This window comes from Bactrocera tryoni, chromosome 3 (genome assembly GCF_016617805.1).
Source record: "Bactrocera tryoni isolate S06 chromosome 3, CSIRO_BtryS06_freeze2, whole genome shotgun sequence".
NCBI classification, from domain to species: Eukaryota; Metazoa; Arthropoda; class Insecta; order Diptera; family Tephritidae; genus Bactrocera; species Bactrocera tryoni.
This window is the reverse complement of record NC_052501.1, coordinates 11,736,585-11,757,425: the sequence shown is the minus strand read 5'-3', so window position 1 is coordinate 11,757,425 and position 20,841 is coordinate 11,736,585. Positions and strand designations below refer to the sequence as shown.

General features: G+C 35.3%; 2 protein-coding genes across 2 annotated transcripts in view; both read left to right on the top strand.

Moving 5' to 3' along the window:
* Positions 1 to 7,610, top strand: part of LOC120770240 (protein Wnt-5) — a 164,702-nt gene extending 157,092 nt beyond the window's left edge. The window contains exons 7-9 of the mRNA XM_040097538.1: positions 5,043 to 5,145; positions 5,818 to 5,985; positions 6,970 to 7,610. Of these exons, the coding sequence (XP_039953472.1) occupies positions 5,043 to 5,145; positions 5,818 to 5,985; positions 6,970 to 7,157 (459 nt within the window). The 3' untranslated portion in view covers positions 7,158 to 7,610. The remainder of the gene's footprint in view (positions 1 to 5,042; positions 5,146 to 5,817; positions 5,986 to 6,969) is intronic.
* A 5,774-nt stretch (positions 7,611 to 13,384) lies between these two features.
* LOC120772909 lies at positions 13,385 to 19,882 on the top strand. The gene is made up of 4 exons (XM_040101796.1): positions 13,385 to 13,988; positions 16,508 to 16,637; positions 16,707 to 18,319; positions 19,356 to 19,882. Exons 1-4 carry the CDS (start codon positions 13,828 to 13,830, stop codon positions 19,762 to 19,764), a joined length of 2,313 nt encoding a protein of 770 aa, XP_039957730.1. The 5' UTR covers positions 13,385 to 13,827; the 3' UTR covers positions 19,765 to 19,882.
* Positions 19,883 to 20,841: the final 959 nt, after the last annotated feature.

Genomic DNA, 20,841 nt, shown 5'->3' with positions numbered 1-20,841 from the left:
GTTTTTTTTCTCTAAACACAATCGCTTTGAGACAATTAAAGGAACTCATTAACATTTCTCAAACAATATTTTTGATCGTTGCTATATTTTGCTATGCACGGTACTTTTTTTGTTTGCGACTCTTAATTTTTTCCTCTGCATCTCAATTTTCTTTGCTAAACGCTTGTTCATCAACATTTGGCACTGGCAAAAGTACTTCTCAGATCCCAAGCGTATACGCACATATAAACATATGTATACATATATGTATGGTGGTACATATGAACGCCGAATGTGGCAGACACTTCAATTGAGCAAGTCGCAAACAAAACGGCAAAAAAAGCAAAGAAATTCTAATAAAAACTGGGTGTATTGCGGGTATTGTTCCTTTGGAGGTGTTGTCTTTGCCCACAAAGTTCGATTTTTTCCTGAAACCATATACATATGTATGTAATAGCCTGCGTGTAATAGTTGCTGTTGTTACTGCACTCGCTGTTTTTGATAGCGTTGTGATGCTTCTCTGAGCTTGTATGTTGGGATGTGTTCATTTGGCAGCCTCTCACACAGTGAGTGAGACACGAGACAATCAACTTCGGACAAGATCGTTTGTATTTTTATTTTTTGTTTTCTCGTGAAACGAAAGCAAAAAAGTTGCATGTTAGTGCCGTGATGCACGTAGTGATGGCAGCAGACGGCTTGTGTGGCAGTGAAAAAATGTAATATACCGCATGTCGCCACCAACAACGGTGCAGCGTAACAGTAACAAACAAGTGTTATGAACAGCAACAACAAATGGCATAAGCTGCTTCCGTTTCCGCAACAGCAATTGTCGTTAGTCGGAGTAACAAAGTCAGCGCTTTCGTCGCATATTGATGCCTTATATATGTTCGAGGCGTGTACTAAAAGAGATCAATTGCTGAGATTTAGTACGAATACCAGAACTAGTTTCTCAGTTCTGGAGAAATAGCTCGAAACCTTGCACCCATCCTTTTCTCCATAAGGAGCTTTTGATATGTGGCAACCGCTGATATAATGTCACTACGACACATAGCTACCATACAAACTGAACGATCAGAATCAAGTGCTTGTATGGAAACATTTCTTATTTAACGAGATATCTTAAAGAAATTTTGCAGAGATAATTATTTAAGGCAGATCAGACTAATACAGTTTAGAACTGTCATACAAACTAACAAACTATAATCAAGCTTATGGAAGACCTTTTTATTTAAAGAAATATCTTCACAAAATTGGACATGCATTATTATCTAAGGCTAAGGCTTTTCAAATATGTTATTCAGAACGGAACACTATAGCATAAATATTTAAATATTCACATTATTATAACCCCCACCATAATACAATTATGCCAACGATTTTTCCATTCCCCGAAACGCTTTTCATAAGCACTTTTCCGGACGGCCTTCTGCTTCTTCAGCGAATTTTGTTTTATCTCTTCGATCGACTGAGAACGGGTTCTAATCCGACGATTGTTGACTTGCTTGTATGTCAAACTCATAAACCCATGCCTTATCGCAGTTATAATGATCTCCATAAATGTCGGAACGAAATTCGAACGATCAAGCACGATCTTTTTGAAAAAAATTCAGCTTTAACGGGACGAGTCGAGCGTTTCATATCCAAAATATCCACCAAAATCATTCGAACGGACTCCAGAGAGATGTCGAGCTCTCTTGTCATCTCTCTAACACTTGCCTGACGAATTTCAAGCACCATATCTTTCACTTTTTTAATATTTTCATTAGTTGAAGAGGTCGGAGATCGTCCAGACTAAGGCATGTCGTCAATGACCTTTCGACGGTTTTTGAATCACCGTAAGTTTTTTCCAATATTCGCAACGACTTCGTAACGCACTACTGAGGTGTAACGACTTAAACAGCTGTTGTAAACAAACTAATTGACAGATCGCGCTCATATTTGGCATAGTTATCCTATCAACTTGGCAAAATATTCGGTCGTCGAAAAAGTCTTTTCGTATTTTGTCAATAGATGCGTTGCAGTCGTATATCTCCAGTGCAACCAATCACATTGTGTCATACTATATAGTGTTAGAAAGGTGAGATTTTAAGCTTCATTAAAAAAAAAAAAATACATATTTTTTGAAGTATATTTTACCCGGGGAATTTTTTACGATTTCCGGGTGCTATTTTTGTCAGACTCTAAAGTTAATGTTTTTTCTTATTTTTGTTTTTGTAGAACAACGTAAACGCCAAAAATCTTTGGTTCACTACAGAGTTCAAATAAGTCATTAATACAGATATCACTGCTAGAAGGCACTAGAAGCTCAAAAAGTAATGGCGTCACCCTGTACTTGCTTATATATGTTTACAAAAACAACCGGACTAATAGACAGTTTTGCGTTTCCCAGCGCTATCAGTCGATTTGTGATTTCTTTCATTCGTTTCCACTACCTTTTATCAGCGGCAATATTGCTGCAACGAACTTTATTGCCACTGCTTGCTTTATGCTTCACTATTGGTGACTGAAATAATGACAACAAATATCGATTGAACTTCACTGCGCATTTCCTGGCTCTGATGTAGTTGTTGTTGTTGTGCCCCGCGAGCCGCACGCCGAAATTTCTTCAGAAATTGTTGTTTGGTTATTGTTGTTGCTGTTAGTGCCACCATTACTATTGCTGCTACTAAAAATTGCATATTTGCGTGCTTGCTGTTGCTGTTGCTGTGTTCTTATAAAGTTTCTTTGCAACCAAAGCTGGTTGCACGCAGACAGCAAGCAAAGCAGCAGATGTCGTGCTGTTGCTATTGTTGCAACGTTATTTTTTGTTTTTACTAAACGTTCGTCTGTCTTTGTGTCTGTCTGCTTTGTTTGACATTTGATATGCCACACAATTGTAATGTTGCATCAATTTAAGTTCGTTTTTTGCCAACAGCCATGGCAACATGACTTTGCAGCTTCACTTGTGTCGCTGCTTGTAGGCAGCCATGTTGCCACACGCACACACACACACATGCTATCTAACTACCGCGAGGAGGTGCTTTCTGCAACATTTTATGTGCAATACTTCTTATCATTTGTCGCCGTCCGCTTTCATATGTGGCATAAGCACAGACACACATACATACAAATGCTGTTGACTGCTTAGTTCCACAAGCAACGCTGGCATTTAGCTGGAAATCCTCGTATAAATGTGTAAGGAAGTCAACAACGTCTGTGGCAGCTGCAGTGGCGCTGTGGCAGCAATAAGTGGTTGTTTACGTTGCCAAATGCCAACACACAAATCGTAAATTCAATTCATTTTTTATATTTCACAGATATTCATACACAAGCATATCCAAACACATAACACCGCATTATCCCACACATACATATGCATGTGTGTCCAACGCTCTTTTGAACTTTTATACTATTTTTTATTTTTTTTTTTTTCAATATTTCTCGCCCGTTTTTTTCATATGTTTACCACTCTTGTGTCAGGATTATTTTTCACAACTGTGTGTGTCAGTTCATATTTGTACACCCATCAGTCTGCTAGTGCTTTTGTGTGTGTGCGTGAGTGGACAGCAGCATGGCTTCGTATTTGTATTGTGGCAAGGTTTCAAATTATTTCGCTAAGTAGCAGGAAATATGAGCAATTCTTTTGTATGAATGAATGCCAGCGCAACCGGAAAACGCTGTAGCAGACCCACACATTCACTAAAATATATATGTATGTGTGTTTGTGTGTACTTTTATCAATGGTCAAGAAATGAAGTGATTGCTGTGTGCCATGTGAGGTCTCAATTTGTGCTTAAAGGAGTATTAAACATTTCTGGCTTTTGAGTTTCGTGGGTCGAAATGTCCTTTGCTCGATTTTAAAAAATTTAACGAATTTTTGGTTTAATTCTGAAAGTATTATATATATTTTTTTGACGTAAATTTTCGATAAATTTTCATTCGTTAGGTAGTTGGTTTTACATTCTCCTTTAATATGAAATCTATAATATATTGTTTAAGGGCTTACATGAATTTTCTCGTGTAAAACACAGCCTCTTTTCAAAAATTTTTTTCTCACATAAAAAAATTTAATATTTTATTAAAATTTGCCTGAATAATAGAATAATACATTCGGAGTATGTACCATTGTCTTGGAAAATAAGCTGTACCAGATTTCTTGAAGACAACTCGTCAAATGAAAAAAAATTTCTATACAACAACTCGAATCTAATCGTTCAGTATGTATGGTTGCTATATGTTATAGTGATCCGAACTGAACAATTCCTTCGAAAATAACACCACTGCATTAGGCAATAATATAACTAAATTTCTTGAACAAATCTCGTCAAATGAAAAAGTTATCCATATAAGCACTTGATTTCGTTCGTTTTATATGGCAGCTATGTGCTATAATGGTTGGATATCGGCAACTCCAACAAATTATCAGCTTCTTGCGAAGGAAAGTATGTGTTCAAAATTTCAGGTCGATACCAAAAGAGTTTTTTTTATCTCTTCAATCGACTGAAAACGGGTTTCACGGAGCGGCAATTTAAGTTTAGGGAATAAGAAAAAATCGCATTTATATTATTCTTTGCGTTTCTGGCTTTAAATTCGGTCACACTCGTACTCTTTTTGAAAAAAAATTCAGCTTTTTGAGACTAGTCGAGCAAGAACGCGTTTCATACCGAAAATATCCACCAAAATCATTCGAATCTACTCGCGAGAAATGTGGAGCTTCTTGCAATGTCTTTAATCCACTTATCAGACGACTTTCAAGCACCATATCCTTCACTGTTTTAATATTTTGTTCAGTTGAAGAGGTCGAAGGTCACTCACAACGAGGCATGTCTTCATCGATCTCTCAACCGTCTTTGAAGGCTTTGTACCACTCGTAGTCTTGTGCTTTTGGTAAAACTGAATCACTGTAAGCTTTTACTAACATTCACAACGATTCCTCTAACGAAATTGAGGTAGAGATCAAGTGATTTTTAGTCTTAATGTATATGGTGAACAATTCGCAAGAAAAAATTAAATATTTGAACTCTATTTTATTCAAAAAGGAAATATATGTACGTCATTCAAAATTTTATTTTATTTCATTTCAGGCTGTCCTCAAGAAAACGCGCATCACCTGCAAATGCCATGGTGTCTCTGGTTCATGCAGTTTGATCACCTGTTGGCAGCAGCTCTCATCGATCAGAGAAATCGGTATGTTGTTTAAGTTTAACCAGTTTAGTCATACTGAGACAAATATAGCTTCGCATATAAAATGTTTTGGAAAAACGCTGCTGAGTGCCAAATTAATATTTCCTAAACTAAACTTAATTTTTAAAATCATCAAAAGCTATTAGCGAAAATAAGAAGCATTCTGTAATTGTATATTAGCTTCAACATCAAATTTCGTGCCTGATGCTGTCACAAATTGACAAGAAATAATATTAATACAATATTTAGCATTTTTTAATGTAACCATGTAACAACTTCTTACACTGTTGTTAACAACATCATGTTTTTCACGCCTAACAGCTATGTTAATAACATAACGCACTGCACATTTTATTAACATTTCTGGTTAAGAACTTCGCTGTAAAGACCGCTTTATCGACTTAAAGCACGTTTCAGTAGGTGACTAGATGGCGCACAGCATCGCTGCCAAAAGTGAAGTTCATATCCAAATAACATATACAGTAATCACTTGATATATGTATGCGCATATAAACTTTTCAAAACTTACAAGAAAACCGAAAGATTTTAAGCGTATAAAAGTATATGAAAGAACTATTTTATTATATTTTATAAATTATGTATAAATATTTTTACTTATATATCCCACTGTGCAATTTTACTATTACCACGTTTACTACTCTTCTTCTTCTGCAGGCGACTATTTGCGTGAAAAGTATGAAGAGGCTACGGTGGTGAAATTGAATAAACGTGGTCGTTTACAAGTGAAAGACACGCAGTATAAAATGCCAACGTCGCACGATTTGGTGTATCTGGATGAGAGCCCAGATTGGTGTCGCAATAGCCGGCAGTTGCAGTGGCCAGGTGAGTGGAATGGAAATTAAATCAGCTTGACGATATGTACTTATGTATGTATGTAGATACAAGAAAAGACGTAGACGTCTAGTAGAGAAATGTTAAAGTAGGAAACTTAAAATTTAAGTTGAAAAAACTGATTTTAAATAGCAGAAGTACATGGGATTCCAATTCAAGTCACTTAGTGAATCCAGAAATTTCAGAATTTGAGAAAACCAATTCCGGGATCCCGAAAAATTTTAAACCTGAAGATTTGATTGCCTTACAGAGTTAACTTAAATAAAATCTGTACGTTTTGAATATTACAACAAGTTTTTAATCAATGATTTCGGGATTATCAAAATTAGCTGTTTAGAGATACCCAAAAATTTCAAAGTCTTAAATATGATTGTTATTTCTTTGGGATTCCGATATAATTGTTATTCTGTCGTACTTCTAAATTTAGTTGTAATCATATTCTTACATTTAGGAAATTACGGCTTTGAGTGCTTTTGGCATTTCGGGATTGGCAAAAAAAAATTCTAGATCCCGAAGTATAGATTAATAAAAAATTACTCGAATCGCATTGTTATATTTAAATGCTTTCAAGGAGTTCGAGATTTATGAGCAACCAATTCGGGATCCCGAAAATTTTTAAACATTAAAATATAATTTGTTGCACTCAAAAAATACATTACAGCATTTTTTTTAGTGCTTTTGGGGATTTCGGGATTGGCAGAAAACATTTCGGGATCCCGAATAAAAGATTAATAAAAAACAATTCAAATCGTATTCTTTTATTTAGATGCTTTCTAGGAGTTCGGGATCCCGAAAATTTTGAAACAATGAAATATGATAGCCAATTTGTTACACTCTTAAAAAACTTCGAATCAAATTCTGATACAAAGAAATTTCTTGTATGCCATCAAGGATAAAATTTTTCTATAGTGTTTGCTTGTTTCCCGCCACCACAAAATTATTGATGAATTCACGCTAATTATTTTCCACTTACAGGCACGCATGGTCGCATATGCAATAAAACATCGTCCGGCTTGGATGGTTGCGGCATCTTATGCTGCGGTCGAGGCTACAACACCAAAAACATTGTGGTGCGCGAACGCTGCAATTGTAAATTCCACTGGTGCTGCCAGGTCAAATGTGATGTCTGTGTGAAAGTGCTCGAGGAACACACCTGTAAATAAGTAAATAATTATAAAAAAAAAAAAACAAATATAACAACAAACATACGAAAATAAATAACTAAAAAGCAAATGATAAAATGAAACTACTCAACAACACATGACGGCGGCAAAGAGGCGATAAACACAATAAAAAAATAGTATATAAAGCTAAAAATACATGAAATTATAACACAGAAAAAAAAACCGAGCATTCTCCAAAACAGTTGCTGTGCCCCCGCTCCGATAATCCCTTCGTTTGGCCGCAGCATTACAAGTATGCGTGTTAAACCGCTCAGACGGACATACATACAAGTATATAAAGTTAAGCAGTATGTATGTATGCATCAGCTATAAATAAAATACGCGCCTAACGGCATGTGAAACAATTAACTGTAAATTAAAACAGCTAAGTAACTGCACAAATGAAATGATATGAGACACAAAATAGAAACGCTGAGTTGTCAAGCACACACACATACATATACTAATACAAAGAATTGTATATGCAAAATGAAATTAGTTCTTAAGCCTGATTAAATGTATGTAATTAAATGTTATGTGCGATGTGCTGAAATTTGATACCCTCCGTGTAATTGTATGTGTGTAAGTATATTTAGTAGTAGGCGCGCAGACAGATCCCGTCAAGCAACACATTTGTATGTAGAAAGCAAATTCCATAAATATAAGCAGCATTTATTTGATTTGAACAGAAAAAAGAAATCAATTAATTACTAGTACATAAGCAGTTAAAGTTACTGTAATGAATTTTCAATTACCATCCGCTAAATTTAGAGTTATGAAATGTATGTAGTTCCATATTGTAATCTATAGTGTAAGTGTGTGTGTAAGTGCATGCGTGTGTGTGTGTAAAATATATGTAGCTAAGTGAAGTGTGCGTTTAATTTTCCACCGCGGTACTAACACTTTCCTTACGCACTGTATTTATGTAGTCGGCTTAATTAGTTCGTAGATTTACTCATTAAAATACATATATACAAATATATAAGCCTAACTACGCATAACTTACAACTCTAGTTAGTGTGAAGCCTACTTTAACTTACCTAATTTTAGTTGTAAACATCACTTATTTAAAGTAAAATTGCATGAAGCAGATCTGAGCATATTGTTAAAAGCTTCTGATATGAGAATAATAATGCAAGGAATGCTAGATGCATATTTTATACATATGTATGTATTCGTGCGAAAACTTTCTTTTTTGGGACTTATGAGATTTCTGCAGACGATATTTTGACATAAATTGAAAACCTTGTTTGATCCTATTCTAAATTTATAACTGTATTGTCTTTGGAATTGCGAAAAATATTTATCAGCTCATCATGTAAGTGGCACTGAAGTCTAATGGGTTAAGAAAGCGATATTTGACCTTACAAAAATGATTGATACCAAACTTCATTCAATTTAGTTGAATCGAGAAACACAAAATAATACATTAACTGCTAAAAAATGATAGAAAGATGTGTCATACTCAAAACCATTTGAAACGAGCATTTATACATCAAAAAATTGACGACTACATAAAGTCATCATCATCAACATCATTTCTGTATCGTCCATTTAAAGGGAATCTTTCAATGATTACTGGGATACTTTTCTGATATTTTCTACTATAAAACTCGTGTTAGCATTACATGAATTTTACATTCCCAAATCCAGTCCGAAGCAGTGGGATTTCGCGATACATGGTTACCTCTTAGAGACTTTCCATCTGGACTTTTTGATCCATGTTGAAATTAACTCTTATTGGAGTTAAAAGACTTACCGCGATACGTTTAAACATAAAGCGGGAGCTATGTTGGAAAAAGGTTTCATGGCTTAAACTATATTAGTAGTAGACCGAAGTCTCTGGACGTTAATGTTGGCTCACTGGGAGCTCCTCCATGGCCTCATCGGGATTACCTTTAAATTTTCCAACCTTTTTTCATTCTGTAGATTAGCTTTTCAACATAGCCATCGTATAAACATATTGTTTCATGGGTGAAAGATTTATTTTGAGTAAAATCATACGGATTTTGAGATATCCTACCGCAATCAAGTGAATAATAATATCTTTCACTTCGCAGAGATATCACACTTAGCTGACATTTAAACGAGTAAGGCTTTACTTGAAGCACATAAATGTGGACTATTTTTTATTCTAATAATTATGAATTTAAATATTTTAAACTGTGTCAAACATTTTATTCGAGCGCTGTACGCATTCACATAATCCTCGGTCTAATCAAAGTCCATTTGCAAGCACTTTTTCGCATTCTTGATTACACTCAATTAGGAGTAAAATATTAATATTTGTACATATGTATGTGTGAAGGAAATACTAAATATTTATCGCTTTAAATAAAAAAAAAATTAAACAAATACTTGCGAGTAATAGTTTCTAAAAACATTAAAGAAGATGTGCTTAAAATTAGAAGTTACATACAAACTTATAAGATACAGTGTTGAGCTCTTTAGCAGCAGAGAGCCAAACTCAAATTATAGACTTCTGCGGATCAAAGTCACACATAAGTATGTATGTATGTAAGTATTCGTGCACAAAGAATATAAATACTTGAAAAGAAAAGCTTAAACAGTGATTAAATAGAACAAAAGCGGAAAATATATATGTATATGACACACATTGCATTTTGAATATGTAGAATACAAGTATTTGAGATTATAAATATGAAATATTCGCGACGCAGCAAAATGAAAAGCATATTGTATGTATGTATTGTAATTTATGAAACGCATAATAAGAGTAAACAAAATACATATACAACTAAATTTAAAATGAAAATAAAACAGTGTAAAAAAGTTAATATATAAGTTTTAGCGATTACCAGAAATGCGATAGTAATATATTTAATTAATATAGATGGCGCAAAACACAAATGATTGAAAACGATCATACAAAAAAAAAAAACAGATAAAACGTATTAAATGATGAAAAAACAAAATGTTTAAAAAATTGTGCGTTTGATTTAAAAAATGGTTTCAATAAGGGAAGGAAAATCACTTTCGAATAAGTATGGATTTTAGTTTGGCTTAGTGACCCATTGTCAGGCGCTGGTTTCGTAGTCAGTTACGAAGATTTGAATGTCGTAAGGAATGTTCCACAGGGTCTTATTTATTATTTATTTATTGTTTTGAAAATTCATTCCCAATTTACTTACACCTTTTTGAATTTAGTTCAATTAAAACAAGAAGCTTACTTAAGATAAGCGATTGCTTTGAAAATCAGGTTAAAAAGGTTTTAAAATAAATTAAGTTATGTAAGGTTCCACAGTGTCTTGATAATTAGCTGTTGATTTTAAGATCCTTACCGAAATAATTAAAACCCTTTTCAATTTATTGGCTAGTCGGAAAAGTTAAAAAATTAATTTCGGGAAAATTGCAACTGTTCAAAAATTGGTGAAAATAATGAAGAAATTCGCTATATTTTGAAATTTTTGTATAAAAAGAGAAGAATGACACGAAAGCAACCAGTGAAATTAGTGAAGTTTACGGAGACGATGCCATATCAGTTCGTGTAGCACAACAATAGTTTGCTCGCTTCCGTTCTGCCAAACTTCGACTATGACTATGAAGAACTATGAGCTGCTCCAGCCTGGTGGAACGTTTAATTCTACATTTTTCTGTCAACAACTGATGAGATTGAAGCAAGCAATCAAAAAAAATGGCAAGAACTGATCAAAAGAAAGAGCTTGTCTTCCATCTGGACAACGCTTGACCACACACATCTTTGATGACTCGGCAAAAACTAAAAGAGCTTAGCTGGGAAGTTTTGATACATCCATTATATAGTCCTGACCTTGCACCATCGGACTAGCATTTGTTTCGGTCAATGCAGAACTGCCTTAATGGAGTAAAGTTGGCTTCAAGAGAAGCCTATGAAAATTACTTGTTGCAGTTTTTCGCCGAGAAACCACAAAAGTTTTACACTGATGGAATAATGTCTCTATCGGAAAAATGGCAAAAAGTGGTCTACCAAAATGGTCCATATTTAGTAAATTAAAGTTCAATATAAAAAGAAAAGTAAGTTGAAGTTTGATTAGAAATACAAAAAGATTTTTTCGACTACCCTATATTTATATTACAAGAAGTATCTACCTTTGTGGCAAGCGATCGTTTTGAAAGCAACTTTCGGAAAAGTCTTCCCTTAAATTAGTTTATGCGGCCTGATAACTCCCAATAAAAGTTATAAAGCCATTTACATGTTGTCATGGGTGCATATGATTTATGACATTTTTAACATAGTTATTTCAATTAATTGAGATCATTTATAAACTGTTTAGCTATTCCCGAAGATAAAGCTCAATTATCTACTGTGCTGCCTGTAATTACAATTTTACAACCGGTTACCTAACATAATTATTTTATACACCCGCAATAGCCTGTTTATTATACAGCACTGATATCAAACATTAACAGCTCGATAAGTAGCGCAAGGAGGGTATCCAATTATTTCCAGACTATCCAGTGCATGGAATAGAATAAAGTGGAATTTAGAATAAATACCATTTTCCAATTCATGAGGATGGGATTATTGGAGAAACATATCTCAGAGAGTCCCTTAGCAATTATAGTATTTTATTTTCGAATCAAAATAAGTATCTTGAACCAAAAAAGCCTTGTCTTTGTGGACAGGCGATATTGGTTTTGTAAGGTATCACCTTTTTAATTTGTATATCATATTTTAAAAATTTTTGATCTTTGTTGAGTTGTCAAGAATTATTAAAAATATTTTAGTTCCTGATCATCAAAGTTCTAGAACTAAAGACATAAGTTCATCCAGCTTTCTGTTCTCAAAGATAGAATACTATTTTCTTTTCACTAAAATTAATTTCGTAACCAAAATACCTGTACCTACAGTAATCCACACATATTAGTACGCACTTCTAAACAAATGTTTCGTCCATTTTATTAGTTGCTTTAGCGCTTATCAGTTGGCTTTGCTCCCGAAAAACCATACTCTTTCATTGTTTATCATTTATCCGCAGTATTATAGCTTTTATTAATATTTTTTGTCAATGCACAGCTACACGTTTCTCACGCCGCAAAGTGGATCTATTTAATGCATGTTGGGGGAAAATTATTACAAAATATTGTCGGCACTTGCAACGCTTTAAACTTTTAGGGGTCTACAGTATTAACACTGAAGAGGTGTCGATAGTAAAACCACAGGACGTCAAGAGCAGGCATCCTGAAGGAAAACTGTTTGTCTTGAACTATTGAACTATGTAACAGCACTCTATCCGGCAAGGCTGAAAAACTAAAACTGGTCTATTTGTGACTCACCTGCATATCAGATTAACCTAGCCTAACCTTATGCTATAGTGGACGGACCTGAGCAATTTCTTCGAAGATTGCAGCGTTGCCTTGGAAAATAAGCAATTTCGTGAAGATATATTTTGAAATAAACAAGTTTTCCATTCAAAGATTGAATTTTCATAGTGTCGTCTGTATGGCAGTTAGATCCTATAGTGGTGCGATATTTGCGGTTCCAATAAAATGATCAGCCCTTTGAGGAAAAAAAACGTGTGAGAAATTTCAGAAATTTGTCTCAAAAACTGAGTTCGCTTGTATACAGACAGATAGTCGGACATGATGAAATGGAGTCAGCTCTTTACACTGATCTCTTGTATATAAGTATACTTTGTTCAGAGTAAAATAAGGGAAATGAAAACTGAAATGTTGCCTACCTTTAGGGGCACTGCTAAAAAATTTAAATTTTTTCAGCGAAGACACAAACCTAATATGATAATTCTTATATGGGTAATGCCATTGTGATATATTAAAAAAATATTGCCTTCAATTAGGCGTAATATTAAAAACGGTACTAACAAGTATTTGAGCCAGGTAACAAACCAAGAATAATTAAAACTATGCGGGCTTATAATACGGCACATTATACTTACGCTAGTTGCTAGACATAATAGCTATGTAAGTGCTTGAATTCGATGTACAAGCTTGTATCATCAACCTCAGCCACGTTTGCATCGAGATTTATAGAAAAAATTTAAGTTTTTCCAAAGCGATCCAGACTTTCGGAAGCATTTGAACGCTTAATCAGCCGAGCAGATGCGCCGGCGGCCACATTTCGCATAACATTACGAATTAGCATAAAATATATAAAAATGTTGCTTCTTAGCCATCGAAATTGCTGCACTGTGCAGTGATAAGCCAGTCTGTAGAATGGGTTTTCAGGTCCTTATACGCTGCTTACATGTCACTTATACGCTCAGTAGTATTTTGGCGCTTGTCTGGCTGAGTTGCACGCCGCTAAGTGGACCGCGCGGAAAACGAACTAAATCCGATGGTGTAAAATACAAATAATAGGCGCGTGTGTTAGTTACTTAAGTATCATAAAAAAGCATACTTACATGCGTGAATTCACCGCATCTGTGTGTGTGTATAGATGAGTGCGCAGAATTCACTTTAATCCATCACTTCCTTCCCACGCGTTAGGGTTACTTGTAGTTGTGTCAATGGCCAACCAGCGGCAAACAAAAGTAAATAAATTCGCTCACATACACTACTACATTGTGAAATACTGTTATGATAAACGAATAAACAGAAAGTACCAAAAAATATTTATTAGTGATAATTTTGACACATTTTCGCAATATTCTGGCAAAGTTGTGACGACTGTGAACGCTGTGGCTGTGTGAAAATTTCCCCTCCGTTTGAAATGTCTACAGTTTTTGTATGCTACTTAAAAATATTAACTTTTCTTGTGCTCTTGTGTGAAAGTTGTGCGGCTGCGGATGTGAGCCAACAGCGAAATGTAACGGAAGCAGCGAACAGCTGGCAGTATTTGATTAAACATGGAGAGTCCGCATTGAAATTTTTGTGAGTATACCAAATAGTGTTGCAAGTGTGCGACATGGAATTTCATAATTTTTCAGTTCTAGAAGGTATATGTAGAGTGTCAATTAATCTTGAGTTAATAATTATGTTCTCCTCTGATTATATATTACAGGACCTTGTAACTACAGATATCTACTAATTGAGGCAGCATTCATTTGATTTCATTAACTATTGTTGTAGGTTGAAAAATTAGTCCGATCGTACAAAATTGTTACATCCATTACCAAGCTTGCACAAAATATCATTTTCTAAATCACATTTTCTTGTCAAGTTTTATTTACCTCCCTATTGGGAATAGAAACTAGCCTGGGTTTAGTAACAGCTGGTAAATTTGCTTTAAGCATGGCTACTGTCTTCTGATTATGGCAGCTAAGTAGTCGCTTTTTCTTAGTTCGTGGCCGATTTTATGTCTTTTGTCCAATTTTTTAAATAACAATCTTGTGAGTCTGATCGTTTCTTATTTATGATTGTCTCAAAACAGAACCTAAAAACTTCAGTATATAAAATAATTTCCATTTTTCCAAATAAATTTTTAAAACATCATTAAATTCCATTTGAAATACTCCACTCTCACGATTCAAAACAAAATGTTTTTCAGCCTATTAGATACGTAGGTTGCCTTTTATATTTCGATGAACTAAATTAAATGTTGACGTTGAAGCTCCATCATATGCCAGTGTTTATTGTTGATATGGTGCGTTCAATCGAGGTTGTAGATCACTCCAAGACGAATTCCGTAAAATTCGTCCGAAATCAGTTTTTTTCCAGAAATCATTAATGTTGTGTGCTAACTAATATTGCTAGATCGTCACGTGATCCTTAGTGAGACAAAAGCAACTATAGGCATTAGTGGCACCAGCATACTTTCAATATTGCATGAATCTTTGACTGAATTGATTCACGTTGAAAAACAATGCTCGTGTCGATCGGAAGAAATGTTAAAATAAATACGATATTCGAGGCACGTCTATGACATCGTGACAGGCGATGAATTGTAGATTTAGGCGTATGAAAGCGAAAGTAAACAGTAGTCGATTGTATGGGCGCTTCAAAATGGGCCGAATCCAACGAAAGCTGTTCGCGCATGAAGCATTTCCGAACAAATGATTGCCTGTTTTTTATAAAAGCTTGATATGTAACACTAGCATAATGCAAAACAGTAAATTCTAAATGGTTTACAATAATTTTTTTGCCAGTTGTCTTTCAAGAAATCATCACAACCAACTGCTGCATGGAAGACAATGCTATTTTTCACACAACGACTGAGACAACTGAATTTTTTAACACTAAAAACATCGGTTTCATGAGTCATTCACCGTATAGTCGTCAGGACTGGCATCGCATGACTTCTTTTATTTCCGTTCGCAAAAGATAAACTAAGAGGTCAAAGTTTTTCGACACCTAAAGAGGCGGTTGATGCGTTTAGAATGCATATTTTCGAGATACCTCAATTAGAATGGCAAAGTGCTTAGAAAATTGGTTCAAACGCATGTAAAAGTATATACTTGTAGTTCTTAATCCAGTACATTTTGAAAAACAATATACGGATTTTCAATGAATAATATTTACTTCTGTTTTCCAATCCAAAAATATTAAAGCAACCCTGGTAAGAGTTCAAGTACTTGCCTCTGGTATTTTCGATATTCCAAATACCCTTGTCTCCAACTATTGCTCATCTAAAATTACTAGTAGCGTATAGCATAAGCCTTGCGTGAAAACGCCGTTACACGATACATCCTCAACTAAATAGTGTGTAGATATTTTCTTCTGATTTACATTATCATTATCGAACAAATTCATTTTATGATTACTAAAACAACAGATTATAATGCGACGTAACATATCTAATGATAACTTTATCAGTTACCGTAAATGATAAGCTTTTGCCTTAAATTATGGTATTTGTTCTAATCAAATATAAAATTGTGTTCTGCTTCAGATTTCATGTTCGTTACTTATTTGTTGAATTTATTCATTTGCATTTATTACATTTATTTATATTTACTATTAAATAATATTCAACTAAATTCATCGTCTATAACAGCATCTTTTAGTTGTGCTCCACTTTCGATATGGACTAGTATAATATATAATGTGCCTAAAATTAATTTAGCTTTACCTTATTCATCGACTGTAGTATTACTAGAAATGTAGCATATAAAATTTGAAGAAATAAAGAGAGTAATACAAACTCTTAAAAGCTTCTACCAAGCTTGCTTCCATTTTCGGGACGAGCCAAACGTGAAAGTTTAAAAGTTGCCGATTCGAAAGTAAACGACTTTTTTAGACGCTTGGAGATGGCTTGAAATAAAATACTCAGTATATTTAACTTCTTAAAACACTTAAAAGCACAATTAAGGAGGGCTTCCTTGATCAACTAAAGCATTGATAATACTCTAATTCTTCATTACGTCCCTTAAGCTGGCCGGAAAACTCATTATGCCGAACATACTAGACATACTATACACCAATACTAACTTTTACATTTTTCTGATTTATAGAAAAAGCTACGTTAATGTCACCATCACCGGAAGCGTACCTGAATGCATGGAATATCAGTGTAAAGTTTTTTGCGGGAATACTCGTGCAGACCAACTGAATAAAAGTATCGAAAATGCATTGTTAGTTAATGTGAGAAGAACTGAAATTGATTGTCACATAAATATAAAATTTAAAATTAATAAATATTAAATTTTTCAGGGCACCAATTGTTCAGCCATTTTAGAGCTGCGTCTTTATAATGTGGAATTTCCTAAACAGAGAATTTCATTTGGATTTCTCGGTGAATATTTTAACAAGGTGCATATGCTCTACATTGGCTCATCCAATGTCACCGCCATTGACGCGGGCGCTTTTAAAGAAGGCATCTTCAAGGAGATTCAGTTGGAGAACTTAGAATTGGAGGAGTTAAACAAGAAAATGTTCAAGAATTCTACTACCTTTTTCACGATACTTTCCATCATACAACGGAATAAACCAATACAATTAGTTTGCGACGATTTTCTGGGTTACATTAAATACCAAATAAAAAACTTCACACTACAAGGCAACATCAAGCAGATAACTAATACGACAGCTTCGAGTAGTTTGCTCAACAGCTTGAGATATCTCGATTTGAGTTATAATAATTTTACCAATACATTTACCGAAGAGACGTTCGAAAAGTTGTGGGTCGTAGAATATTTGGACTTATCACACTCGAATATACAATACCTACCCGATTATGTGTTTTCCAAAGTCACCGACACACTGTTATACCTCAATTTATCCTATAATCAGCTGACCACAATAAATTATTTGATTTTCGGCAGACACGCAATTTATGATGATTTAATTATCGATTTGAATTATAACCCCTGGAATTGTACGTGCGACTTGCGCACAGAAATGAATTTAATACTGATGTTTCAAAGCAATCCTCCGACATGTGACGAGCCCATCGATTTAGAGATCGTTTCGGTATTGGATGAGCGTGTATGTCACAGTGAAATGAATATAACTACAAATTCGACTGCAGTAATGGCATCTACAACACAGTATACGAAACAAACGACACTGAAACCGATTACTACAATTGCAGATTACGACAACGAGTACATTACGACCCCAACACGAGAGAATTTATCATCGCTTACAACTAACCCGACTTCAATCACAACTAGTGCTGTTGTTGATGGCGATGACGACACAATATTGGTACGTTGCCGGGTAGCTGGTGAGGCGACCACTGTGACCTGGCACACCGTTTTGTGGCCCGAAACACAGATTCATCTGACAGAACTGCCGAACTTGAGTGTTGAAGTGCTTTTGGAAATAACCGATTCGAAAGAATCATATGGTTTGATTTGGTTTAGTAGCGTTGTGGATGATTACTACAGCATGACAGTTAACTACAATCAATATGGGCTGGGTTGTGTTGGACCCATCAGCTATACAACCATTGTGACCAATATGTTACCAAATACCGCTTACACATTTTGTTTGCTGCCCAACGATGATTTAAAGATTTCTCCATATCACTGTGATTCACTGCACATGAATTCTAATCTACAAGTGGTCTATAATACATGGTTGTCGCATGACATGCGCTTCACGGGCATATCGCTGACCGTACTTGGTGTGTTACTTACTTGCTTCTTGGGCATTGCTAGCGTTTATATGCTGCTAAAATATAAGCCAATACTGTTGAAGGGCAGTAAACGTGTGAAAACCACAAGCGCCAATTCAATGGAAATAGTCATCTTTCCAAAGCAGCGCTCATTGGAGAATTTGAAGCTCAAAGAACAGACGTTGGCCCAGCGCACTTCTCACAGGTATGTATTAAATTTTTATAAGCAAACCCCTTCCTTCTGCGCAATGAAACTATATATTTACAGGAGTTTTCCGGAAAGTAATAGGACTGAGTCGTTTAAAAAAAAATTATTGAATCAATCGCTAAAACTTAAAACTTTCAAAATAGGCTCCTTCTGCGTCGATGCAGCACTACCAGCGCGATTTCCAAAGCATTAAAGAAGTCACGGAAGGCATTCTCTGGAATAAGCTTGAGAGCCGATGTGCATGCTGCTTGGATCGCCCCTTTCGTCGGCCTTTTCAAGCAAGGAAACAAAAGGAAGTCCGGGTAACCGCATCTGTAGGGCGGCTGCGGAAGCGTTGGAATACCGATTTGACGATTGACCCTTCGTTTGTGTGTCTTGTGAACCTCCACGTAAAACTTAGCAAATTCATGATGGACGATGCCTTTGATGTCCAAAACGACTTCACTTTGCTCATTCTTCCCTTTCTTTGGGCGAGGAGACGCCGGCATGTGTCGTTCGGAAGATTGCCTCTTTGTCTCGGAATCATACTCAAAAATCCATGAATCGCCACCTTTGATTATGTTATTGAAAAATTGGGGGTCACTTTTACATATTTTTAAATTTTCTTGGCACACTTCCACTGGCCGCAACCTCTGCTCTAACAAACGTTGCATTTTCGGCTTGTATCACTCACAGAAACACGTCGCGCAAAAATGATTTTCCTGACTCTCCAGTTGCTCGGAGACAACTGACCAGCAGATCGTTCGTTAACCAGTAAAGCCCTCTCCGAATACAGTCGGTACACGCACGCTCTGAAGTAAAGTCGCAGCGGAAAAAAATCAGTCCTATTTCTTTCCAGATAAGCCCGGTAAAGCCGTCGCATTCCCTTTAATGAGCTTTTCGAGCTCAGTTGCAGTTATTTTGAAGCCAATTAAATTTATTTTTCTGAAAGTTGGACATTATGTATACGTTTTTTCTTGAATTTTTACTATATTCCTTGATTTTATATTTCATAATACTTTTTACGTACTAACACTTCCATATCATATTTCAGCACCTACGACACTTCCAATAGTAGTCCTACCTCCAACAATCACATAATACGTCGCGATTCCGTAATTAGTGTTGAGAGTAATCAAAGTTATATGAATGCCAACTTATATGAAGTAATACCTGCTTATCTTCGTCTACAAGATGTCGCTTCCGATTATGAGAAGAAGTCGCTAGAATTGGAATCTATTGACAGTTACATGTCAACCTTGGCGCCCAAATACGAATGCACTTCAGTCAGTTATGCAGAAGTTTTGCCACGAAACAAGCGTGCCTCAAATGATCCACTGCCGGCATTGCCAACAGCACGGGCGTCTAGTACAACTACTCTAGCGCTGGAGCCCCCTGCATCAATGTCAGAAAATATGCCATATTTAACTGTGACTGAAGCGATTGAGGTTGCAGAGAGCTGAGATAATAAAATGTAGGGAGCGTGGCGAGTTAAGTAGCGAACAATACCACTAAATTGAAACTGTATCCGTGTAGAGTATGTAAATCTATTTATGTTATGTTAACGATGTAATAAAGGAGGGAGGACTGAGAAAAGAAATGTTATTTCATTCATGAAAACGTGCTGAGAACTCTCTCAGTTTGCAAAATCTCTATAATAAATATTTATTCACCACTAACCACGTAACCGAAGTCGGCTTCGTTAAACAATCAACTTTGTCGATATTAAGTGTAAAATAAAAATAATTATGAAATAATCGAATAAAAAAATCGATATACAACATGATAAAAGTTTACAACCACAATTTACCCATCACAAATACTTTGTTGGTGTTACATTAATGTAAACATTATCAAATAATTATATTTATTACTTTCTACGCCAACACATGCCTTTTGTCATATTTATTTGTATAATTTACCAACTACAACTTACTACCGTGGTTAGCTCCGAATATTGATAAATGAATACAGGGTGGTCTACAGATTATTGTGTGATCCTTTCGATTAAGGTTTGATATAAGCAACCTGTAGCTAAAATGTGCAAGCATATAGTATTCGTAATGAACAAATTTTACCCAGGCTGTCCATTTCAATTGGACGCTCAAAGCGAATAATTCTCTAGTTCAATCTTTTTTGTGGCACAAAGCATTTAGTGAAGGCTGTGATATTATCGACATCAAGTTATACGACAATTTAGCGAATAGCGCTCAAAAGTGTCCGTAAACCGGAAGAACCAAACTTCAAAGCTCCAAGAACTTCCGACGTTTTCGTTCCAAATTTTGTTCAGTGATGAGGCCCAAAGGGTGTATAAACAAGCAAAATTGCCGCATTTGTGACAAAGAGCTACCTGAAGAGATTCAAAAGCTGTCATTTCATCAAAAAACAAGTAAGGACGGGCTAAGTTCGGGTGTCACCGAACATTTTATACTTTCGCATGATAAAGTGATAATCGAGATTTCATTATACGTCATTCACATATTTTTCAAATACCGAAATGGATCACCCTTAAGTTCGATTTCGGAAGCACTGAGCGACAA